General features: G+C 39.4%; 1 protein-coding gene, 1 long non-coding RNA gene and 1 other non-coding gene across 14 annotated transcripts in view; 1 reads left to right on the forward strand and 2 right to left on the reverse strand.

The window, feature by feature from the left end:
* Positions 1-18,557, forward strand: part of LOC117994014 (uncharacterized) — a 58,055-nt gene that overhangs the window by 19,293 nt on the left and 20,205 nt on the right. For 7 of the 12 annotated variants that reach the window (XR_011238173.1, XR_011238174.1, XM_069507122.1 and 4 more), the window contains exons 3-7: positions 412-507; positions 9,693-9,785; positions 16,197-16,300; positions 17,430-17,579; positions 18,367-18,496. Coding sequence is in view for 9 of the 12 variants with exons in the window: in XM_069507122.1 (XP_069363223.1) it covers positions 412-507; positions 9,693-9,785; positions 16,197-16,300; positions 17,430-17,579; positions 18,367-18,496 (573 nt within the window). In the remaining 3 variants the exon portion in view is untranslated. The remainder of the gene's footprint in view (positions 1-411; positions 508-9,692; positions 9,786-16,196; positions 16,301-17,429; positions 17,580-18,366; positions 18,497-18,557) is intronic. The other 5 variants (XR_011238175.1, XM_034981896.2, XM_034981897.2 and 2 more) reach the window with 1 other exon arrangement.
* On the reverse strand, positions 12,192-13,754 carry LOC138404079 (uncharacterized). Its single transcript, XR_011238187.1, has 4 exons — positions 13,430-13,754; positions 13,032-13,142; positions 12,783-12,857; positions 12,192-12,308 (listed from the first exon to the last, which is right to left on the reverse strand). It is a non-coding gene; the product is annotated as an uncharacterized lncRNA (long non-coding RNA).
* On the reverse strand, positions 15,048-15,119 carry TRNAC-GCA (transfer RNA cysteine (anticodon GCA)). Its single transcript has one exon. It is a non-coding gene; the product is annotated as a tRNA-Cys (tRNA).

Genomic DNA, 18,557 nt, shown 5'->3' on the forward strand with positions numbered 1-18,557 from the left:
AATAAATATACATTCCGTGTAAACGAAAGAGATGCACATACCTATCAAAAGTTGCTCTCTGACTGTTCACACTGCCGGCGACGACTCGCTTTACTAGTTTTGTCGCTGAACGACGAGCTTTAAAAAATAAACTCGCTTCTAACTAAACTTCAGCGATGCTCGCTCGCTTGAACACGTGTAACGCGATCGCAGGACGTAGCGAGTAGCGACCGCAGGCGAATGGCGCGAGTAATCGCTTGTCGCACTTGCACACTCACTTATAGTCCGGCGACAAAACTATCGAAACTACACACTCGCTTCCCGCTGAACGCCAACTCGTTTAAGTTTCTAGTTCTACTCGTTTCTCGTTCATTGTCGGCGGCTTCGGCGCGGTGGAACCACTGCCTAATGCGTTGTTTTTAATTGATGCAGGAAAAGCCAGCCACCAAGCAAGCGATACGCAGCACCACACAAATCCAAAAACACACTCGACGCACGTCTCGCCCCGATACCATGGACTTCCGCAAAGTAACACCTGCTTTTATACAATTATTTAATTTAATTTATTTTATTTTGTAGAGACAAACAGTTACAGTTAGATAAATAGATAGTATATATATAATGTTATTTTATTCTTGAGTGGATTCGGGGAATGAAACCAAGACTTAATTGCGTTTCTATACAATTATAGAAACAACATTTAAAGCCTTTATTTACGGTTTTAACAAATCTTTTCTAATTATAAACACAAAATATTCGTTTTCTTCAAAACACCGACAAAACTTCAGATTCAATTGACACAACTGTCAGTAGTGACATTTCTTTTTTCTTTTTTTTTTAATTTATTTTAAGGATAACAGTCCTTTAAGGCCTTAGTGACATTTGACAAGCTAAGTCCACAGACTTCAGGATATGTCTTTTATGCACCAAAGATAAAGTAATAAATTAAAGAAAAGCACTGAATAGGTGTCCATGGGTAAAGTGGTTTTCTTTACATATTATATATAAAAACACTTAAACCAAAGCAGTCTCCAATGAGAAATTAACACTTATAATAAAAATTATGTACACAACATACGGGCATAGTACGCGTATGAAAACTAGGCACAGAGTATTTAAAACTAACTAGGTAGATAAACTTATGGAACACAGAACTAAAATCGACTAAGGTATAAACTATAACTAGGCAGAATTTGATATTACATCCTTAATTGCTAATTTATACCTATGGAGAGAGAGATGAAAAATATCATTTTTCGCGAATAGATGATTAGCTTGGTTGCAACTTCGTCGTATGAATGTGTTATCTGCATTCTGCATGTTTTGTCTTACTTGGTGCAATATGAAACAGTTTCCGATGCCGAGAGTTAACCCGTGGGCACCTTAAAGATATTTTTGATAGCAGATATTATGGTGAGTCAACGCCGTTGTTCAGTACCCGTAGTACAAGATTTTACGTCTCACCAAACCAAACCAAATTCGAGAGTCGAAATACTTCCGCGTTACAGTAAAATGGACCTAAACCGCCTTTAATTGAAGTCAAATATTCAATGCCACTGATTTTAATTTCGCAATGTTTCCGCTTGGAGCGCTGGCTGTAGAAGTGTAGACAAACTTGAGCTTTAAAACAAGGCATTTAACATCCAGTTTACTGTAACGCGGAAGTATTTCGACTCTCGAATTTGGTTTGGTTTGGTGAGACGTAAAATCTTGTACTACGGGTACAGAAGCTTAAATAAAAGGATTTGATCTCTTTGAACACGTCTGTCATTTCTTACATCTTCTATGCAACTCTGTTAATTTCAATTTTCGTCTGCGTGGACTACATAAATTTCGAACCCCCATCTAATCCACTTAGGGGTGGTATTTAGAAAAATCATTTCTCAGTACATACTTACTCTTTACAAAGAACACACCCTCCAAATTTCATGTCTCTAAGACCAGCGGTTTAGGCTGTGTGTTGAAATATCAGTATCAGTCAGTCTGACAGTCAGCACTTTGAATTTTATATATTCAGATTTAAAAACCCGGTCAAGTGCAAGTCGGACTTGCACACGAAGGGTTCCGTACCATCGTATAGTTGTTGCATTTGACGAGGGCGAGTGTGTCATGGTTGTGTGTAGGTCGTATCGGAATAAATGTGTGCGACATCGCGCGCTTGCTTGCGACTGATTGGTCCGACATGCACGCAACTCGCCTTCGTGAATTGCAAGAACTGTACACGAAATGACACTTTTATTCATGGCGGCCATTTTGAATTTTTTATTTGTTGCTATAGCACATTCTGGTAAAATTTCAACTACCTACTACGGTTCACGAGATACAACCCGCTTAGAGACAGAGATAGTCTAACTGAAAACTGAGGCGGAAGAAAAGGCTATTCTTCTAAGGTCTTTCAAAGGGAAACTTCTATGGACGTGGCGCTATCACAGCAAAATTTGCATATTGGGGTTTTTAGGGTTCCGTGTCTCCAGAGAAAAACCCTTTAGGATCACTTCGTTGTCTGTCTCTGGAGACCCGTCAAGGGAATCGAAACCTATAGGGTTATTCCCATTGAGCTAGAATCATGAAATTTGGCAGGAAGCTATGTCTTATAGCACAAGTGATGGTAAAAATCAGAAAACCATGAATTAGAGGTTACATCATTTAAAAAAAATGTTACTTCTTGTATGATGGTATGGAACCCTTCGTGTGCGAGTCCTACTCGCACTTGACTGATTTTTAGTTTCATATCAAAATGAGATTCATACATAATAATATTATGTAGGTTGGGTCCAATATATTATGTAGATCATAATAATTTGGTTTTCGTAGCATGGCGTGAGCGAAGCGAGCTTTTATCAAAAGCAATAATAATTGATAACAATGATAATATTATCTCAAATAGTCCAATTAACGTTATCGATGTATAAATAGTGCTTGATGGTAAATAAACAAAACGACTGTTCAAGCTTAGTAACAAATTACAAACTATTGTCGGTGAAATTTGGCAACCATACAAACGGCCCGTCAGAGCTGCTCAAAATTTCATTGACCTGCAGACAATTTTAGAACTCTTGTCGAGTGTGTATAATGCTTATATTTGTGTGAGGAATCCGGGAAGATTGAGTAATGTCAAACGGATTCTGATGTCAAATTGGTGGAAGAGTCGATGTGATGATGCAAGATGTTTGGACTGTGGGGCGTCAATCCCACTGCCAAAGTTCTTGCGTTCTGAGCACTGCCACAGTTTTTTTTATTCAGATACAAGTTAGCCCTTGACTGCAATCTCACCTGGTGGTAAGTGATGATGCAGTCTCAGATGGAAGCGGGCTAACCTAGAAGTGCTATGGCAGTTTTTATTAAACTCACACCCCTTTGGCACCCAGCAATGCACAGGGCTGCAATGACTTGTATAGTATGGTATAATAACATTGTAAATTGAAAAATTAAAAAGAGCAACCGCCGAGTTTCTTGCTGGTTCTTCTCGGTAGAAACGGCATTCCGAATCAGTGGTAAATTAAAACTACCTGACGATTCAAAAGCACTTGTAAAAGTTTACTTGAATAAAATATATTCTATTCTATTCTATTTTGGTTTCTACACGGCATCTTACCGGAACGGTAAATCGCTTGGTGGCATGGCTTCGCCGGTAGGGTGGTAACTAGCCACGGCCGAACCAGACAGCAGAAATTTAGAAATTATAAAATTTCAAAGCCGGGAATCGAACCCGGGACCTCCCACTAAGACCACAGCGCCAACACTGCACCAGGGAGGTTGTCAATAAGTTCACGACAGTGATGAAACTTGTAACAAAACGTCGAGGCTTCACCTTCATTGGTACTTCCAATCCAATCCAATCCAATCCATCAGCCTGTTTACGTCCACGGCTGTACCTAGGTCTTTTTAATAGCGCGTCACTAAACACGGTCCTCCGCCTTCCTCATCCATCCGCTCCCCACCCTCTTCTTCAGGTCATCGGTCCAGCGAGCTGGAGGTCGTCCCACACTTCGCTTACCGGTACGCGGTTTCCACTCCAGAAGACGTCTGCCCCATCGGCCGTCGCTCGGTTCTGCGACATTGGTACTTATTAGGCATTTGGTAGGCGTCAAATTTACCCGTCAAATATGCGGGTCTTACTTTGAAAGTTGTAAATATACTAATTATTTGTTCATGAACACATTTTTTTTGAGATACGGAACCCTAAAAATAATAATAATAAGAACCTTAGTAGTCAGAATTGAGAACACTAGAATGTCTAGCGTCTAATAGTTACGTAGGTAAGCATATTAAGACGATTTATGCTTGAAAGAGTAGATACTCCTATATTTACATCAGCGAATGTGTTATGATAATTTTAGTCTTTAGTGATTCATTCATAATTCCAGATATCTGGCTTCTAAACTGAACAAGTAAACATCTGCTAGGTATGTCGGACAGAACCTGGCGATACTCAAACTCAAATTATTTATTCAGAATAGGTAAAATTTTACGCTTCCTGATTGTACATTTTGTTTTTAAAGATGATATTATAGTGAGATGATATACTTTGCGGGAAGTCCATTACTAACAAGAAGCTCAAATAAATACATCCCTACCCATATTTAGAGCCTCAATAGCTCAACGGGTAAAGGAGTAGACTGAAAACCGAAAGGTTGACGGTTCAAACCCCGCTCGTTGCACTATTGTCGTACCTACTCCTAGCACAAGCTTGACGCTTAGTTGGAGAGGAAAGTGGGAATATTAGTCATTTAACATGACTAATATTCTTATTAAAAAAAAAAAAAAATTGCATGTCTGAATGTCATAGTCATCAGCTGATGCCTATAATTTTAGCTAATTACTACAGAGTGGCCTTGTGATGTGAGTTCGCCGCCCCGTCACGCATGCCCATTTTGCTGTCACGCCTACATGTCTAGATTGTCTAGGAGTCGGTTTCAAGGTTTTAGGTTCGTCCTTAGGCATCTCTACAGCTTCACTACATAGTATATAACAAAGTCGCTTCCCGCTGTCTTTCCCTATGTATGCCTAGATCTTTAAAACTACGCAACGGATTTTGATGCGGTTTTTTTTTAGAGTTATCACTTCGTTATCTTAGAGTTAGAGTTATCTTGTATCCAAGAGGAAGGTTTATATGTATAACTAGCTTATGCTTGCGACTTCGTCCGCGTGGACTACACAAATTTCAAACACCTAGGTATTTCACCATTTGAATTTTCATAAATCCTTATTTAGCGAATGCCTACGTCATAATGGCTATCTGCATGCCCAGCCTGATACCTTCAATAGTTTGAGCTGTGCGTTGATAGATCAGTCAGTCAGTCAGTCAGTCACCTTTTCCTTATATATATTTAGATACACGCATAATAATATAGTAGAGAAACACTGATAATTTTAGAGGTTTCTAATGGGATGTCGAAAATAAACACATTTTTTTGCGCTTACATTGCAAACGCTGGCTGAACCCTACGAGATAGATCAAAATAATGTACTACATTATTGTACACCTTAGAAAGGTCTACAAAAAAGTCCACGATGGTATATACCTATCTCTAAGGGATGACCCACAATAACCATTTTTTATCCTTTATTTTTTACGAGAAATACTGGCTTATTTACGAAGTGATTTTAGTATATTTAGTATCAGCATTGCACCCGTGCGAAGGCGGGGCGGGTCGCTAGCGTATGATAAATCTAAATATATAAAAGGAAAAGGTGACTGACTGACTGACTGACTGATCTATCAACGCACAGCTCAAACTACTGGACGGATCGGGCTGAAATTTGGCATGCAGATAGCTATTATAACGCAGGCATCCGCTAAGAAAGGATTTTTGAAAATTCAACCCCTAAGGGGGTGAAATAGGGGTTTGAGATTTGTGTAGTCCACGCGGACGAAGTCGCGAGCATAAGCTAGTCATATATAACAGAGAATGAGGTAGGTATAACTATAGTACCCGACAGGTTGAGATGGCAATCGGGATGGGGACGCCCCGCACACCCGCACAGCCCCCGCGCTAACTCGGTGCGGGAAATCGCGGGTAGCGTTAAAATAGTTACTTATTTTATTTTTAAAAAGCCAAATCCAAATAAATTACACAAAAAAACTTATTTAACTAACATAGTTAAGCCTTATCTAATTACTATATAAATCATGACCGCGTGGAATGGTGCCAAGAATACTGGCTGCATTTCCGCGCTGGACAGCCAGGCTGATCCGTTGCGCAAAAAATGAGCCAGCCCTTCTGTCACCAGATAAGGCTATTAATCGCGGTGAAATGTCTCGTAAATTTTTTTTAGCACTAGGACTCAATGGCCTCAGGGTCTCCACGGCAAACGGCACAAAAATGTAACTCTCTATAAGAGAGGCATACTTGCGCCGCTTGCCGTTTTCAGCTGTTTCTGCTGCGGCTCCCGGTCTTGACGCTGTCTTCCTGATATGACACGGGGCCAATGTGTCAACGCAAGTTGCGTCCCACATTAGCGCCCGTCATAAATAGTTACTTATTGTGTTTTTTCTGAAAAAAGTCTGAGATGGATTCTCTCAAATCGGGCTTCAAGAAGTTTTCTTTAAAAATCTGTCGGCCTAGTAGTCGGGCGTGAGTAAGTGACGGTGGTATTTATGTTACCTACTACCATCTGCCACCACTAAAATATACACTCCGTATTTCGGTTCGGCCGCCTTGCGTCGCCAGTGATGTCATCTATGACGTCACTTCGAAACACGAGCGCGAGACAGGGTGCGTCGCGAAAACTCTATTAAAATAAATAGCATCGCGTTTTTAGGGTTCCGTACCTCAAAAGGAAAAAGGAACACTTAAATAGGATTATTTTGCTGTCTGTCTGTCTGTCGTGTCTGTCAAGAAAACCTATAGGGTACTTCCTGCTGACATAGAATCATGTAATCTGGCAGGTAGATAAGTGTTATAGCACAAGTAAAGGAGAAAAATCTGAAAACCGTCAATTTGTGGTTACATCACAAAAAAGAATTAAAATGTGTTCACGAACAAATAATTAGTATTTTCAATTTACAAAGTAAGATAACTGTACCAAGTGGGATATATGGAAGGGCTCCACCTACATTTTAAAACAGAAAATATCGAAAAAAATACCCGAGCGCGAATCTGACTTGCACTTGACCGATTTATGTATGTCATTTATAGACAGTTCATAAAGACGCTCTAAGAAGAAGTTGTCTGTGCCTTTACTGCCTAGGTATAATAATGTTGTCTAGTCTAGTGCTCCCTTTTCAACCTAGCTCTATCGATCGTCCATATCTTCCCCATACAATGGGAGTCCATGGCGTTTTGCCAAAACAATAGTTTATACTGTCAACCCCGCCGGTTCAGGGGTTATTGGCTGGATATTTTACTTGTTATTGTGTTAGGTAATATTTTTTTTATTTGTTTTTTATTTTTTAGATGTTATGTTTTTTTATATTCGATAATAAAACTTAAAGCTAGCCTATTACCTAATTACTATACAAATCATGCCCGCGTGGTATGGTGCCAAAAGAATACTGGCTGCATTACCGCGCTGGACAGCCAGGCTTATCCTTTGCGCAAAAAATATGAGCCAGCCCTTCTGTCACCAGGTGAGGCTATTAATCGCGGTGAAATGTCTCGTAAATGTTTTTTTTTGAACTAAGACTCCACTCATTTTTATTTGAACAAATAAAATCTAAACATGTATAGGTATAAAAGGAAAAGGTGACTGACTGACTAATTTATCAACGCACAGCTCAAACTACTGGACGGATATACCGCTATGCAGATAGCTGTTATGATGTAGGCAGTAGGCATCCGCTAAGAAAGGATTTTTGAAAATTAAATCTCTAAAGGGGTGAAATAGTGGTTTGAAATTTGTGTAGTCGACGCGGACGAAGTCGAGGGCATAAGCTAGTATTACTTTTTATGTTATAGCTGAATAAGATTTCGGTGTTCCTCAGTTACTTGAAGGGGTCTTAAAGTCTTACGAAATCCTACCTGCTTAGATACTTAGCCCAGGGGGATCTTTAACCTATTGCAGGCCTTGGGCACATTAGAATAATTGGGCCCCTATGACCTTGACTGAGTAGTGGGTCGGGGGTAAACAAGAAGGATCGAATATAAGTCAGTCTTGACTATAGTTAACTATCTCTATGGTCCTCTGTCTGAGTGGGCCTTTTTGACCTTTGATTTTATCGAAATAAATATGTTTTTCGGTAATAAAATATCGGTCGGTCTACTACTAACTAGTGGGCTCTGGGCACGTACGTGCCCAGAGTGCTCAGTGGGAAAGATGGGCCTGACTTAGCCCCGATGGTAAATGGAAGTCGAGGGCACACTTTATGGGGTCACCACTCGCCTAAGAGCAAGTTGTTACGAGACATGACGATATTTTCCCATTGTTCTAAAACTTTGTGAACGCTAGTAATAGTATGGGAGCTTTGCCAAATGCCTTAAGTTATAGCTGATGTCACATTTTTGTATTTGCCTATTGAAAACCTTTTTAGGAATCGGTTTTTTGGACCTCTACCAAAGGATTCATCATCATCATCATCATCATCACCTACCTTCCTGCCCATGATTCTAGGTCAACGGGAAGTACCCTGTAGGTTTCTTGACAGACAGACAGACAGACAACAAAGTGATCCTATAAGGGTTCCGTTTTTCCTTTTGAGGTACGGAACCCTAAAAATTAGACTTTATACTTTGATGTAAGATTTTTGCACCTTTATTACCTGTCATCTCCCAAAGCCACCAAGATCGATACAGACATCCAAACAAAGGTTTCTCCCAGTGTTGGGGACAATACGCAGAGAAACTTGCTTATATAGAACTAGCCCGCGACTTCGTCCGCGTGGACAACACAAATTTTATACCCCTATTTAACACCATTAGGGTTACCCACCACCAGTCCAGTAGTTTGAGCTGTGCGTTGATAGATAAGTCAGTCAGTCAGTCAGTCAGTCACCTTTTCCTTTTAATATAGATTAGTGTAAATTGCAAAATTTCGCAATTCTAACTTCAAAACTGACAGAGTTTCATACAAACTTCAAACCACTATTTTAACCCTTTAAGGGTTGAATTGAGAAAAATCCTTTCTTAGTGGATGCCTACATCATAATGGCTATCTGCATGCCGAATTTCAGCGCGATCCGTTCAGTAGTTTGTGCTGTGCGTTGATAGATCAGTCAGTCAGTCACCTTTTCCTTGTATATATATATAGACTAGCTTATGCCCGCGACTTCGTCCGCGTGCACTACACAAATTTCAAACCCCTATTTCACCCCATTAAGGGTTGAATTTTCAAAAATCCTTTCTTAGAGGATGCCTAGGTCATAATAGCTATCTGCATGCAAAATTTCAGCCCGATCCGTCCATTAGTTTGAGCTGTGCGTTGATAGATCAGTCAGTCAGTCAGTCAGTCAGTCAGTCAGTCAGTCAGTCAGTCAGTCAGTCAGTCAGTCAGTCAGTCAGTCAGTCAGTCAGTCAGTCAGTCAGTCACCTTTTCCTTTTATATATTTAGATAACGATGGTCTGGCACGCGCTGGCTCCCTCTATTATATTCAAGGGGCGGGGTGCCTCTGGAGCTGCAAATGTTCATGGGTGGGTCACTTAACATCAGGTCACCCGCCTGCTCGTTAGCTCGCTTTTTTTTTTTTAGTTTCTACTGAGAAGAGCTGACGATAAACTCAGTAGTTGCTCTGCTCAGCATTGTTTCATTGAATAAAATAATTTGTTTTGTTCCAGCAAGGCATCGGCGTTGAGCTGGTTCGCGCGCTGGACAGCAACCCTCCCAGCGTCTCCAACGTGTTCTGCGAGTGCGACTCCAAGGATGACGTGGTGAGTGACTGTGGTGACCACTCACCATTATAGCGACTAGCGGCTTCGCACGGGTAGCTCGAGAGGATGACAGGTTAAGATTAATACTATGTCAGTACTGCGAAAGATGAAAATCATATAAAAGGTTACTATTGTATCACGAAGCTGTGATAGCCTAATGGTTAGGACGTCCGCCTTCTAATCGGAGGTCGGGGGTTCGATCCCGGGCACGCACCTCTAACTTTTCGGAATTATGTGCGTTTTAATTAATTAAATATCACTTGCTTTAACGGTGAAGGAAAACATGGTGAGGAAACCTGTATGCTTGAGAGTTCTCCATAATGTTCTCAAAGGTATGTGAAGTCTACCAATCCGCACATGGCCAGCGTGGTAGACTATGGCCAACCCTTCTTACTCTGAGAGGAGACCCGCGTTCTGTAGTGAGCCGGTGATGGGTTGATCATGATGATGATGATTGTAAGTCAACATAATATTATAGGTATAGTCCGCGACAGGTCGAGATGGCAATCGGGGAGGGAACGCCCCGCACACCGCTAACCCGGTGTGGGCAAAGTGTGGGTGAGGTGCGGCTGTGCGGGCGTCACTCAGCCTCATACCCCGATTGCCATCTCAACGTGTCGCGGAGAGCCCATAACTGAAGAGGCTCCTGCGGTAGTGGAGCGGTGCGGGAGGTTGGCAGTTATCACAAGTTGACGAGTCACTGAGCAAAAAGCTTTAGTTGGAGGGGAAAGGGGAATAAATATTACGCATAATTAAAATAGTTAATATTTCTTTTTATATAAAAACCGGCTAAGTGCGAGTCAGGCTCGCGCAATGAGGGTTCCGTACTGCAGTCGTATTTTTTCGACATTTTGCACGATAATTCAAAAACTATGATGCATAAAAATAAATAAAAATCTGTTTTAGAATGTACAGGTGAAGCCCTTTCATATGATATCCCATTTGATAAAGCAATCTTACTTTGAATGTCGAAAATAGCAATATTTGTTCGAAACACATTTTAATTTTTTTCTTGTGATATGACCACAAATTCACGGTTTTCAGATTTTTCCCCTAATGTCTGCTATAAGACCTACCTACCTGCCAAATTTCATGATTCTAGGTCAACGGGAAGTATCCTGTAGGTTTCTTGACAGACAGACAACAAAGTGATCCTATAAGGGTTCCGTTTTTCCTTTTGAGGTACGGAACCCTAAAAGTGTTGCTTAAGCCTACTTGAGTAATGCACGATCTAGGAAAGACATAGTTTTCTAATGTTACTATATTACACATGATGTAATAAATAACAATCACCACATTTTATTACATTGCTGGCCACATGCAGTTGATAGGCAATCTAGTTCATTTACTATAATTGAGTCTTCCGCTAGAGAGTTAGGGCCAGCGCGCACCGAGCGCTGAGAAAGACTGGGGGCACACGATGCGTTGCGGCGCCGCACCGCAAAGATTTCACCGTATCAGCGGACACACGAGCGGTGCGGCGCCGCAACGTTGTTATGTCGCAGCGGTGCCGTAGCAGCGTTGGACAGTCTGTTAATAAAAACCGGCCAAGTGCGAGTCAGGCTCGCGCAATGAGGGTTCCGTACTACAGTCGCATTTTTTCGACATTTTGCACGACAATTCAAAAACTATGATGCATAAAAATAAATAAAAATCTGTTTTAGAATGTACAGGTGAAGACCTTTCATATGATACCCCAGTTGATATAGTCACTCACTTCGAAAGTTGAAAATACTAATTATTAGTTCATGACCACAATTTAATTTTTTTTTGTGTGATCTAACCCTAAATTCACGGTTTTCAGATTTTTCCCCAAATGTCAGCTATAAGATCTACCTACCTGCCAAATTTCACGATTCTAGGTCAACGGGAAGTACCCTGTAGGTTTCTTGACAGACAGACGGACAGACAGACAGACAACAAAGTGATCCTATAAGGGTTCCGTTTTTCCTTTTGAGGTACGGAACCCTAAAAACAACTGAGCGGTGCCGCTCCGAGGTCGCAACACCTTCACCCCTCCCCGCCTCGTGACGGTGGTTGCAATTCCGTTGCGGCGCGGGAGCGCATCGTGTGACATGCCCACAGATTAATAGGGATACTACGTATCAGATGGCTCACGGGCAAACAAATTTTGACACCCTTGAAATGCAGCCCGTGATTGGCCGATTATCTGTCAAACTCTATTTTGCTATTTCTCTACTAACCAATAGGATCAGATTATTTGAGCCAATAGCTTAGCAAGATATTTTTTTAAATTGCCTCCTTTGCGCGGCTCTGAATTCTAGTTTTGGATTTAGAGGATTTTTTCCTGCAGCTTTAGCTTCTTGTATTTTGAACTTGTTTTATTACCTAAAAGGTTTTTACTTAAATAACCTAAATTAATTGATTCTAAAAATAAAAAACACATTTTATTTCAAGACATTTATTTATTTTCTTTTAAATCTTTTTTTAAATTTGTTATATGCATGTATATATCTTCTGAGTATTCTACTAATCTTCTTTTAGGAATAGATGGCAAGGGTTCTGAAAAATAACAGTTTGGTTAAGGTAAATTATCAACATTTTATTAAAATCAAAAAATAAAAGAAATTTGATGATGCCCGCAACTTCATTCGCATGCATTTAGGTTTTTAAAAATCTTGTGGGAACTCTTCAATTTTCCGGAATAAAAAGTAGCCTGTGTCCTTCCCCGGGATGCAAGCTATCTCTGTATTAAATTTCGTCAAAATCGGTTGAACGGTTAAGCCGTGAAAAGCTAGCAGACAAGCAGACAGACACACTTTCGCATTTATAATATAAGTATGGATGGGTAACACACCACGATTAATTTGTTAATTGTTATACACATTTAAATATCTCATTTAAGCTTAAAAACATAATCTAGTAATAACTTATTTATGAAAATTTTGACCTGTAGTTAACACTGATCAATGAAAAGAGCAGATACCCTTATTCCTGTGGTTACTAGATTAAGGCTATTAATAAATAGATGATTACCTGAGGAAATACTTTGTTGACAATCTGTAATCGAGTATTCTTCTAATTTTCTTTTAGAAGTAGTGGGCAATCCTTCTAAAAAATAAGTTTAATGAGTACAAATAGGCAAACATCGATAAAAAAGTTTGATATAGTAAGTTATTTAAAACACTCCTAGGTAAATAATCTTTCAAAGTTAGCAAAGGAACGACCTATTAGTAATATTATTATGAATATTGTTTCAAATAATAATAAATTATATTTTCTCACCTAAAAGCTCATTTTCACTTGCTGATTGTGATGTTTGCAGCTGTGTACAATAGTCATTATATATAGTTTTGGAAGCATAATAATTATGATCAAGGTCAATCTTCTCTGATCCTGAAAGTAAATTAAATATTAATCATTTTAAAATTAAAGGCCAAAATTAGTGCTACACAGTGGTAAGATGATTCAGGCATAAAGAAATACATTTTCTTCAGTTTGATTGTAAAATGTATGCTGTATGTATGAGGATCTCAGATTGCAGGAACAGAGTAGGAAATGCTGTTACTGCAAGACGAGATTTTTGTGTCACAAAACGCTTTTCAAAGTGCTTATGACACACTTGAGACTTATTTTTAAGATCTATTATACTTTTACTTCGCAAAACATCACAATTTATATACTTAAGCCACTTTTTGAGTCTTTTCTCACACTGTGGAAACTTATGTAATATAGCGTCTTTTCGCGTACTATTACAATCGGGAACACAGCACTTATAATACATTTCAATAAATTATATTGAAATAATGTACTATAATAACAATAATTGTTGCTAAGGGAACAGAAATGTACGGAAATAATCACTAGAACAACAACTGATAACAAAATGGCGTCAGGCAGGCAGCAGGCAGTGAACGTGTGTTATTGTATCGTTCTGTGGTCGAATCTGTCAACTTCTATTTTGCTATTCGCATTTGTAAGGGAACGGAATTTGTATGGCCGTGAACCGCCCGTGGACATGCCACAGATATTTCTGTGTAAGACGACGCAGCGACACCGCACCGCCGCCGCAACGCATCGTGTGCCCCCGCGCCGCTCTGACGGCGAATGCAGTTGAGGCGAGTTTCCATCCTTATGTCGTCGACATTCCATCTACACGCACGAAAAGTTTTGCGTCATCGTTCCTCTTAAGTACAGCTATTGTTTTGGAATACTCTTCTGCGATCTGTTTTTCCTGCCAATTACAATCCTGTAGGGCGATTGTCTAAAACCTGCATCAATCATTATTACAATCTCAATTGTTCTGATTGGCTGAATATGTGCGATTCTTGTTGCAACAATGCATTGTGGCCAATAGTGAGCGAGCATTAACCAATCAGAGATGATTGCGATCGTGACATTGTAGCTGTCAAACAACCGCGGTAGGGCCACGGGTTTCTTTAAAACAAGGTTGAATAGGCATCTTCTCGTTTGTCTCGTCTCGTTGGTCTAGTAGGGAGTTATTTGACTTCTGATCATGAGGTCCTCGATTCGAAACCTAGGTCTGGCCAATAAAAAGTTTACGCTTAAGAAATTGTCAATAGCACCCCGGGAAAGATTTTTATTAAAAGAAAGTTTTTAAATTGGGGTTCTAGCTCTTTTTGAGGCAATTTCGAAAAGGGTTATCGAGTCAAACGGGGTCCCGAGAGCTGGCAGCTACCTTGGTCAAAGAATTAGTTTGGCCATCCAAAGGGGTAATGCTGCCAGCATCTTGGGTACAATGCCTCGCTGCGGTGGTCTCGATGAGGTTTTAGATTTAATTTAATTTATTTTAGTTTTAATTTAAAGTATTTTTTACTTTCAATTTAGTGTCTGTTCTTATTATACTTTCCAAATAAAAATAAAAATTAATAAATTGAAGAAATAAATTGTTATTTATTTCCGTAGCTTATTGGTTATATTATATTGCTAACCTAGTGGTGAAGACTTCGGCGTCCCATTCGTGGTCGCCGGGGTTCGATCTCGAGCGCATTTATCTTTTCTGTGTTACGTACTTTAACTTTTTTTTTACTTTTTCTCTTTGACTGTGAAGAGAAACATCGCAAGGAAACTTGCATGCCTGAGAGTTCTTCATAATGTTATCAAAGGTGTGTGAAGTCTCCCAATTCGCACTTGGCCAGCGTGGCCAAACCCTTCTCATTCAGAAAGGAGACCCGTTCTCAGTAATGAACTGGCGATGGGTTGAAATGACTTTTTAAAGGACTAATTAGGTATTTTCTACTATAAAAGTATCAGAATTTTAGAAAACAAAATTGACGCTTTAGGGGACACCCGGATTTGAACCAGGGACCTATCGATCTGCAGTCGATTGCTCTACCACTGAGCTATATCCCCCGTTACATATTTGTCTAAAATTTGTTTCATATCACTTCGAAAAAGGAAGCGTGGGAAGTAATGCCAAATACAGCATCTCTATCTCTGAATTTTGTTGTATTGTAAATTGGATTTTATGTCGTTGCGTTAGAGTTGATATTTATTTGACAGTGGCTTTTAATATATCATAAGACCATTGTCGAAAACAAGGAAAGCTTTGCGATTGGGGATCGCAAGAAATCTGATATGATTTCCAATTTGTTTTTTATCTTTTCCATGTAATAACAATCTCTACATACATATACCTAGTATAAAACAAAGTCACTTCCCGCCGTCTGTCCCTCCGTCCGTGAGCTTTTAAATCAAGCAACGGATTCTTATGCGTTTTTAATCAAAAGATATAGTGATTCAAGAGGAAGGAGGGTTTAGTTTAGTGCGTGCGTATAGTTTAGGGGTTTTTGAAATTAATTTGTTGAAATATGACGATAATTGTTCAAGAAATCGGTAGAAGTCGAGCCGACTGAGAGATTTCATCGAAAATGTTATCATATTATTCTTCTTTGCATAGTATAAAACAGTCACTTCCCGGACAGACCGGACTGGACGAAACTAAAAATTCATTATTTTCCTACGGAACCCTAAAATATACGTAAGTTTGTATAGTAGGTTTACATATTTTATGAATAAGGGGTAATCGTAACGTGGGGTAACCTATAACCATATTCAATTTCAAGAATTTACTAAGTAGGCACATACCATGTATTGATTCGACCACGGACGAGATTTCTCCTCTGTTCATTCGACGATGTTTGCTGACACTGCTAGGTGACACCAGTCTTCCAGCTTTAAGCCTTCTGCCAGCAAGGGGAAAAGGTTGAGGTGGCGCCCGCTAATAGACAGACGGACGGACGGACAGTGGGGGCTTAGTAATGGGGCCCCGTTGGCACTCTTTGGTTACGGAACCCTAAAAAATATACCTAGAATCCTTTGGATAGTAGGTGTGCATTTTTTATGAATAAGGGGTAAGCGTAACGTGGGGTAACCTATAACCGTTTTCAAGAATTTACTTTATTGATTCCATAAATGTTTGCTTTTCAGACCATAACGTGCGACTGCGAGGCGACACCGGCCTTCCAGCTAAAAGCCTTCAGCCAGCGAGGGGAAAAGGTTGAGGTGTCGCATTACCGAGTTAATGTTAACAAGTGAGTGTATGTTTTATCTGTTCCACGTAACTGTTATATAGCGACAAGGCTCTCTTGGCACTTGAATGACATTGACAGGGGGACGCTATTGGAGAACAAAATCATAGTGATATAAAGAGTTGCCCTAATGTCCTATAGAAAATAGCGGATCGGAAGCTAGCTCAAGCTTATCGAAATTTTGTGTGTAAGAGACAACACTACATTTCAACATAACAATAAAAACAGGGTTTCGGCACAACCCGCCATTTGCTGTGCCAGTGTGCTGTAATTACTTGTTTTTCTTGTAAATAAATAACCTAATCTTTTGTTATGACAGCTGATTAGCTGATACTATGAACAAGCGCCACCATTTTCTGTGCCAAAAATACACGGTAAAACCGTAGGTATTTTCTCTCTATTAAGTAGTTTAAATACTCTAAGCTTAGAATATTCAAACAAGAACAAAGGAGACACTTGACGGCAAGGTTAATTCCTAATTCCGATTTTCGTTAATCATTTCATTAATATTACAAGTATATTTTAATTAAAAATAGTTTCACGCGCACGCACGTACACACACACACATACACACACTCTCACACACACACACGCACACACACTGCACACACAAAATAAAACATGCTCTTAGTATACGACTAGCTGATCCCCGCGACTTCGTCCGCGTGGACTACACAAATTTCAAACCACTATTTCACCCCTTTAGGGGTTGAATTTTCAAAAATCCTTTCTTAGCGGATGCCTACGTCATAATACCTATGTGCATGCCAAATTTCAGACCGATCCGTCCAGTAGTTTGAGCTGTGCGTTGATAGATCAGTCAGTCAGTCACCATTTCCTTTTATATATTTAGATATTTAAAATAAAAAAATATTATTAGCAATTATAAGTACCTACTTAGTTGTTTTTAATTTTTAAGTAGTTTTCAATGTTTAATATAAATAATATTATGATTATGGGAAGACACTGCCCCCTGAAACACAGTTTACACTACCTCAGGAGGCAGGGCCTTACACTAAAGCTTGTCAAACTACATGTTTGTAAAGATATTAAAGATTTTATTTTTTTATTTATTTTTATTTTTAACTTTTTGTGTTAAGGTATAAAAATTAAAATTGTTGGGTCCTTTCAGATTCCGCGCCCGTCTCCATGTAGTGTGTATAACAGACAAGCTAACAGGCGAGCTGAAATGCGACGGCTGGCCCGAAGTCAAAGTGGCCCTCGCGCCTGTGGGCCCTCTGAGGCAGAACACTGACGAGACAGAACTGCAACAACTTATAAGGTAACTACTCTTTTTCTTTATTAGTCTTTGTATCCTAGTCTACTTTTACTACTACTACTAGTTTACTAGTCTTTATCCTCAAAATAATTTTTTCTGTGCCCCGTAAAAATTCGCGATTTTCCACGTACAAGCCTTATATTATAAGGCGATGCAGAACCAATTTAGACGAAAACAATATATTGATTAGAATATGTCGCGAATATAAAAATCTTTTTAAAACTGCAAAAAATATGATTACAGATCCTCATTTGCTCTCTTTGCAGCAGTACAAAAAAAATGCTGCATCAGTATATTGATACGAGCTCTATAAAGTATAAACTCGTATCTTCTGCTTAATATGTCTTGTTTTATATACGGTCTACTTAGTTTTTTTTCAAATAAACAGTGATTTTTTCATATTTGTATTTTTAGCTTTAAGTTAAATGGTAATCCCGCACTTGCACTCTTGTAAAAATGCATGCTGGTTTGCCAGTAATTGGGCGTATAAAAAAAAGCAACGCATTTTTTTTTGCACAGAGTGCATTGTATTTTTTATTTTATATGTGTACCTGTTGACAAACCAATAAAAATAATACAACAAGATTACCTAGTCTAGTTGTTTTAGTTTACGAAAAGGGTAAAAGCTTCTGACTTTCTTGCCGGCTCTACTCTGTAGAATCTTTTTCCAAACCAAAGATACTATCTTGTCATTTATAAGAGCCTCTGGTTTGTCTGCATGAAATATATAAATATATTTCAATACCCAAAAACCCAATTTTTATACCCAAAAAATGTTTTTTTTTTTCAGTGACATAGTAGTGAGTGCTCTACGCAATACACATCTTTTCTTTAACTTCGCGCACTATCCAACTTGTCCGCGTCTCAGGCGATATGTGCCCGAGGCTGGCCCGCGGTTACCCGTCCACTATGATTCTATGGTAAGCTATTTCACTTCAACTTTGCGCACAGTTACCCCATTTATCCGTGCCTCAGCTGATT

Source organism: Maniola hyperantus, chromosome 25 (genome assembly GCF_902806685.2).
Source record: "Maniola hyperantus chromosome 25, iAphHyp1.2, whole genome shotgun sequence".
NCBI lineage: Eukaryota > Metazoa > Arthropoda > Insecta > Lepidoptera > Nymphalidae > Maniola > Maniola hyperantus.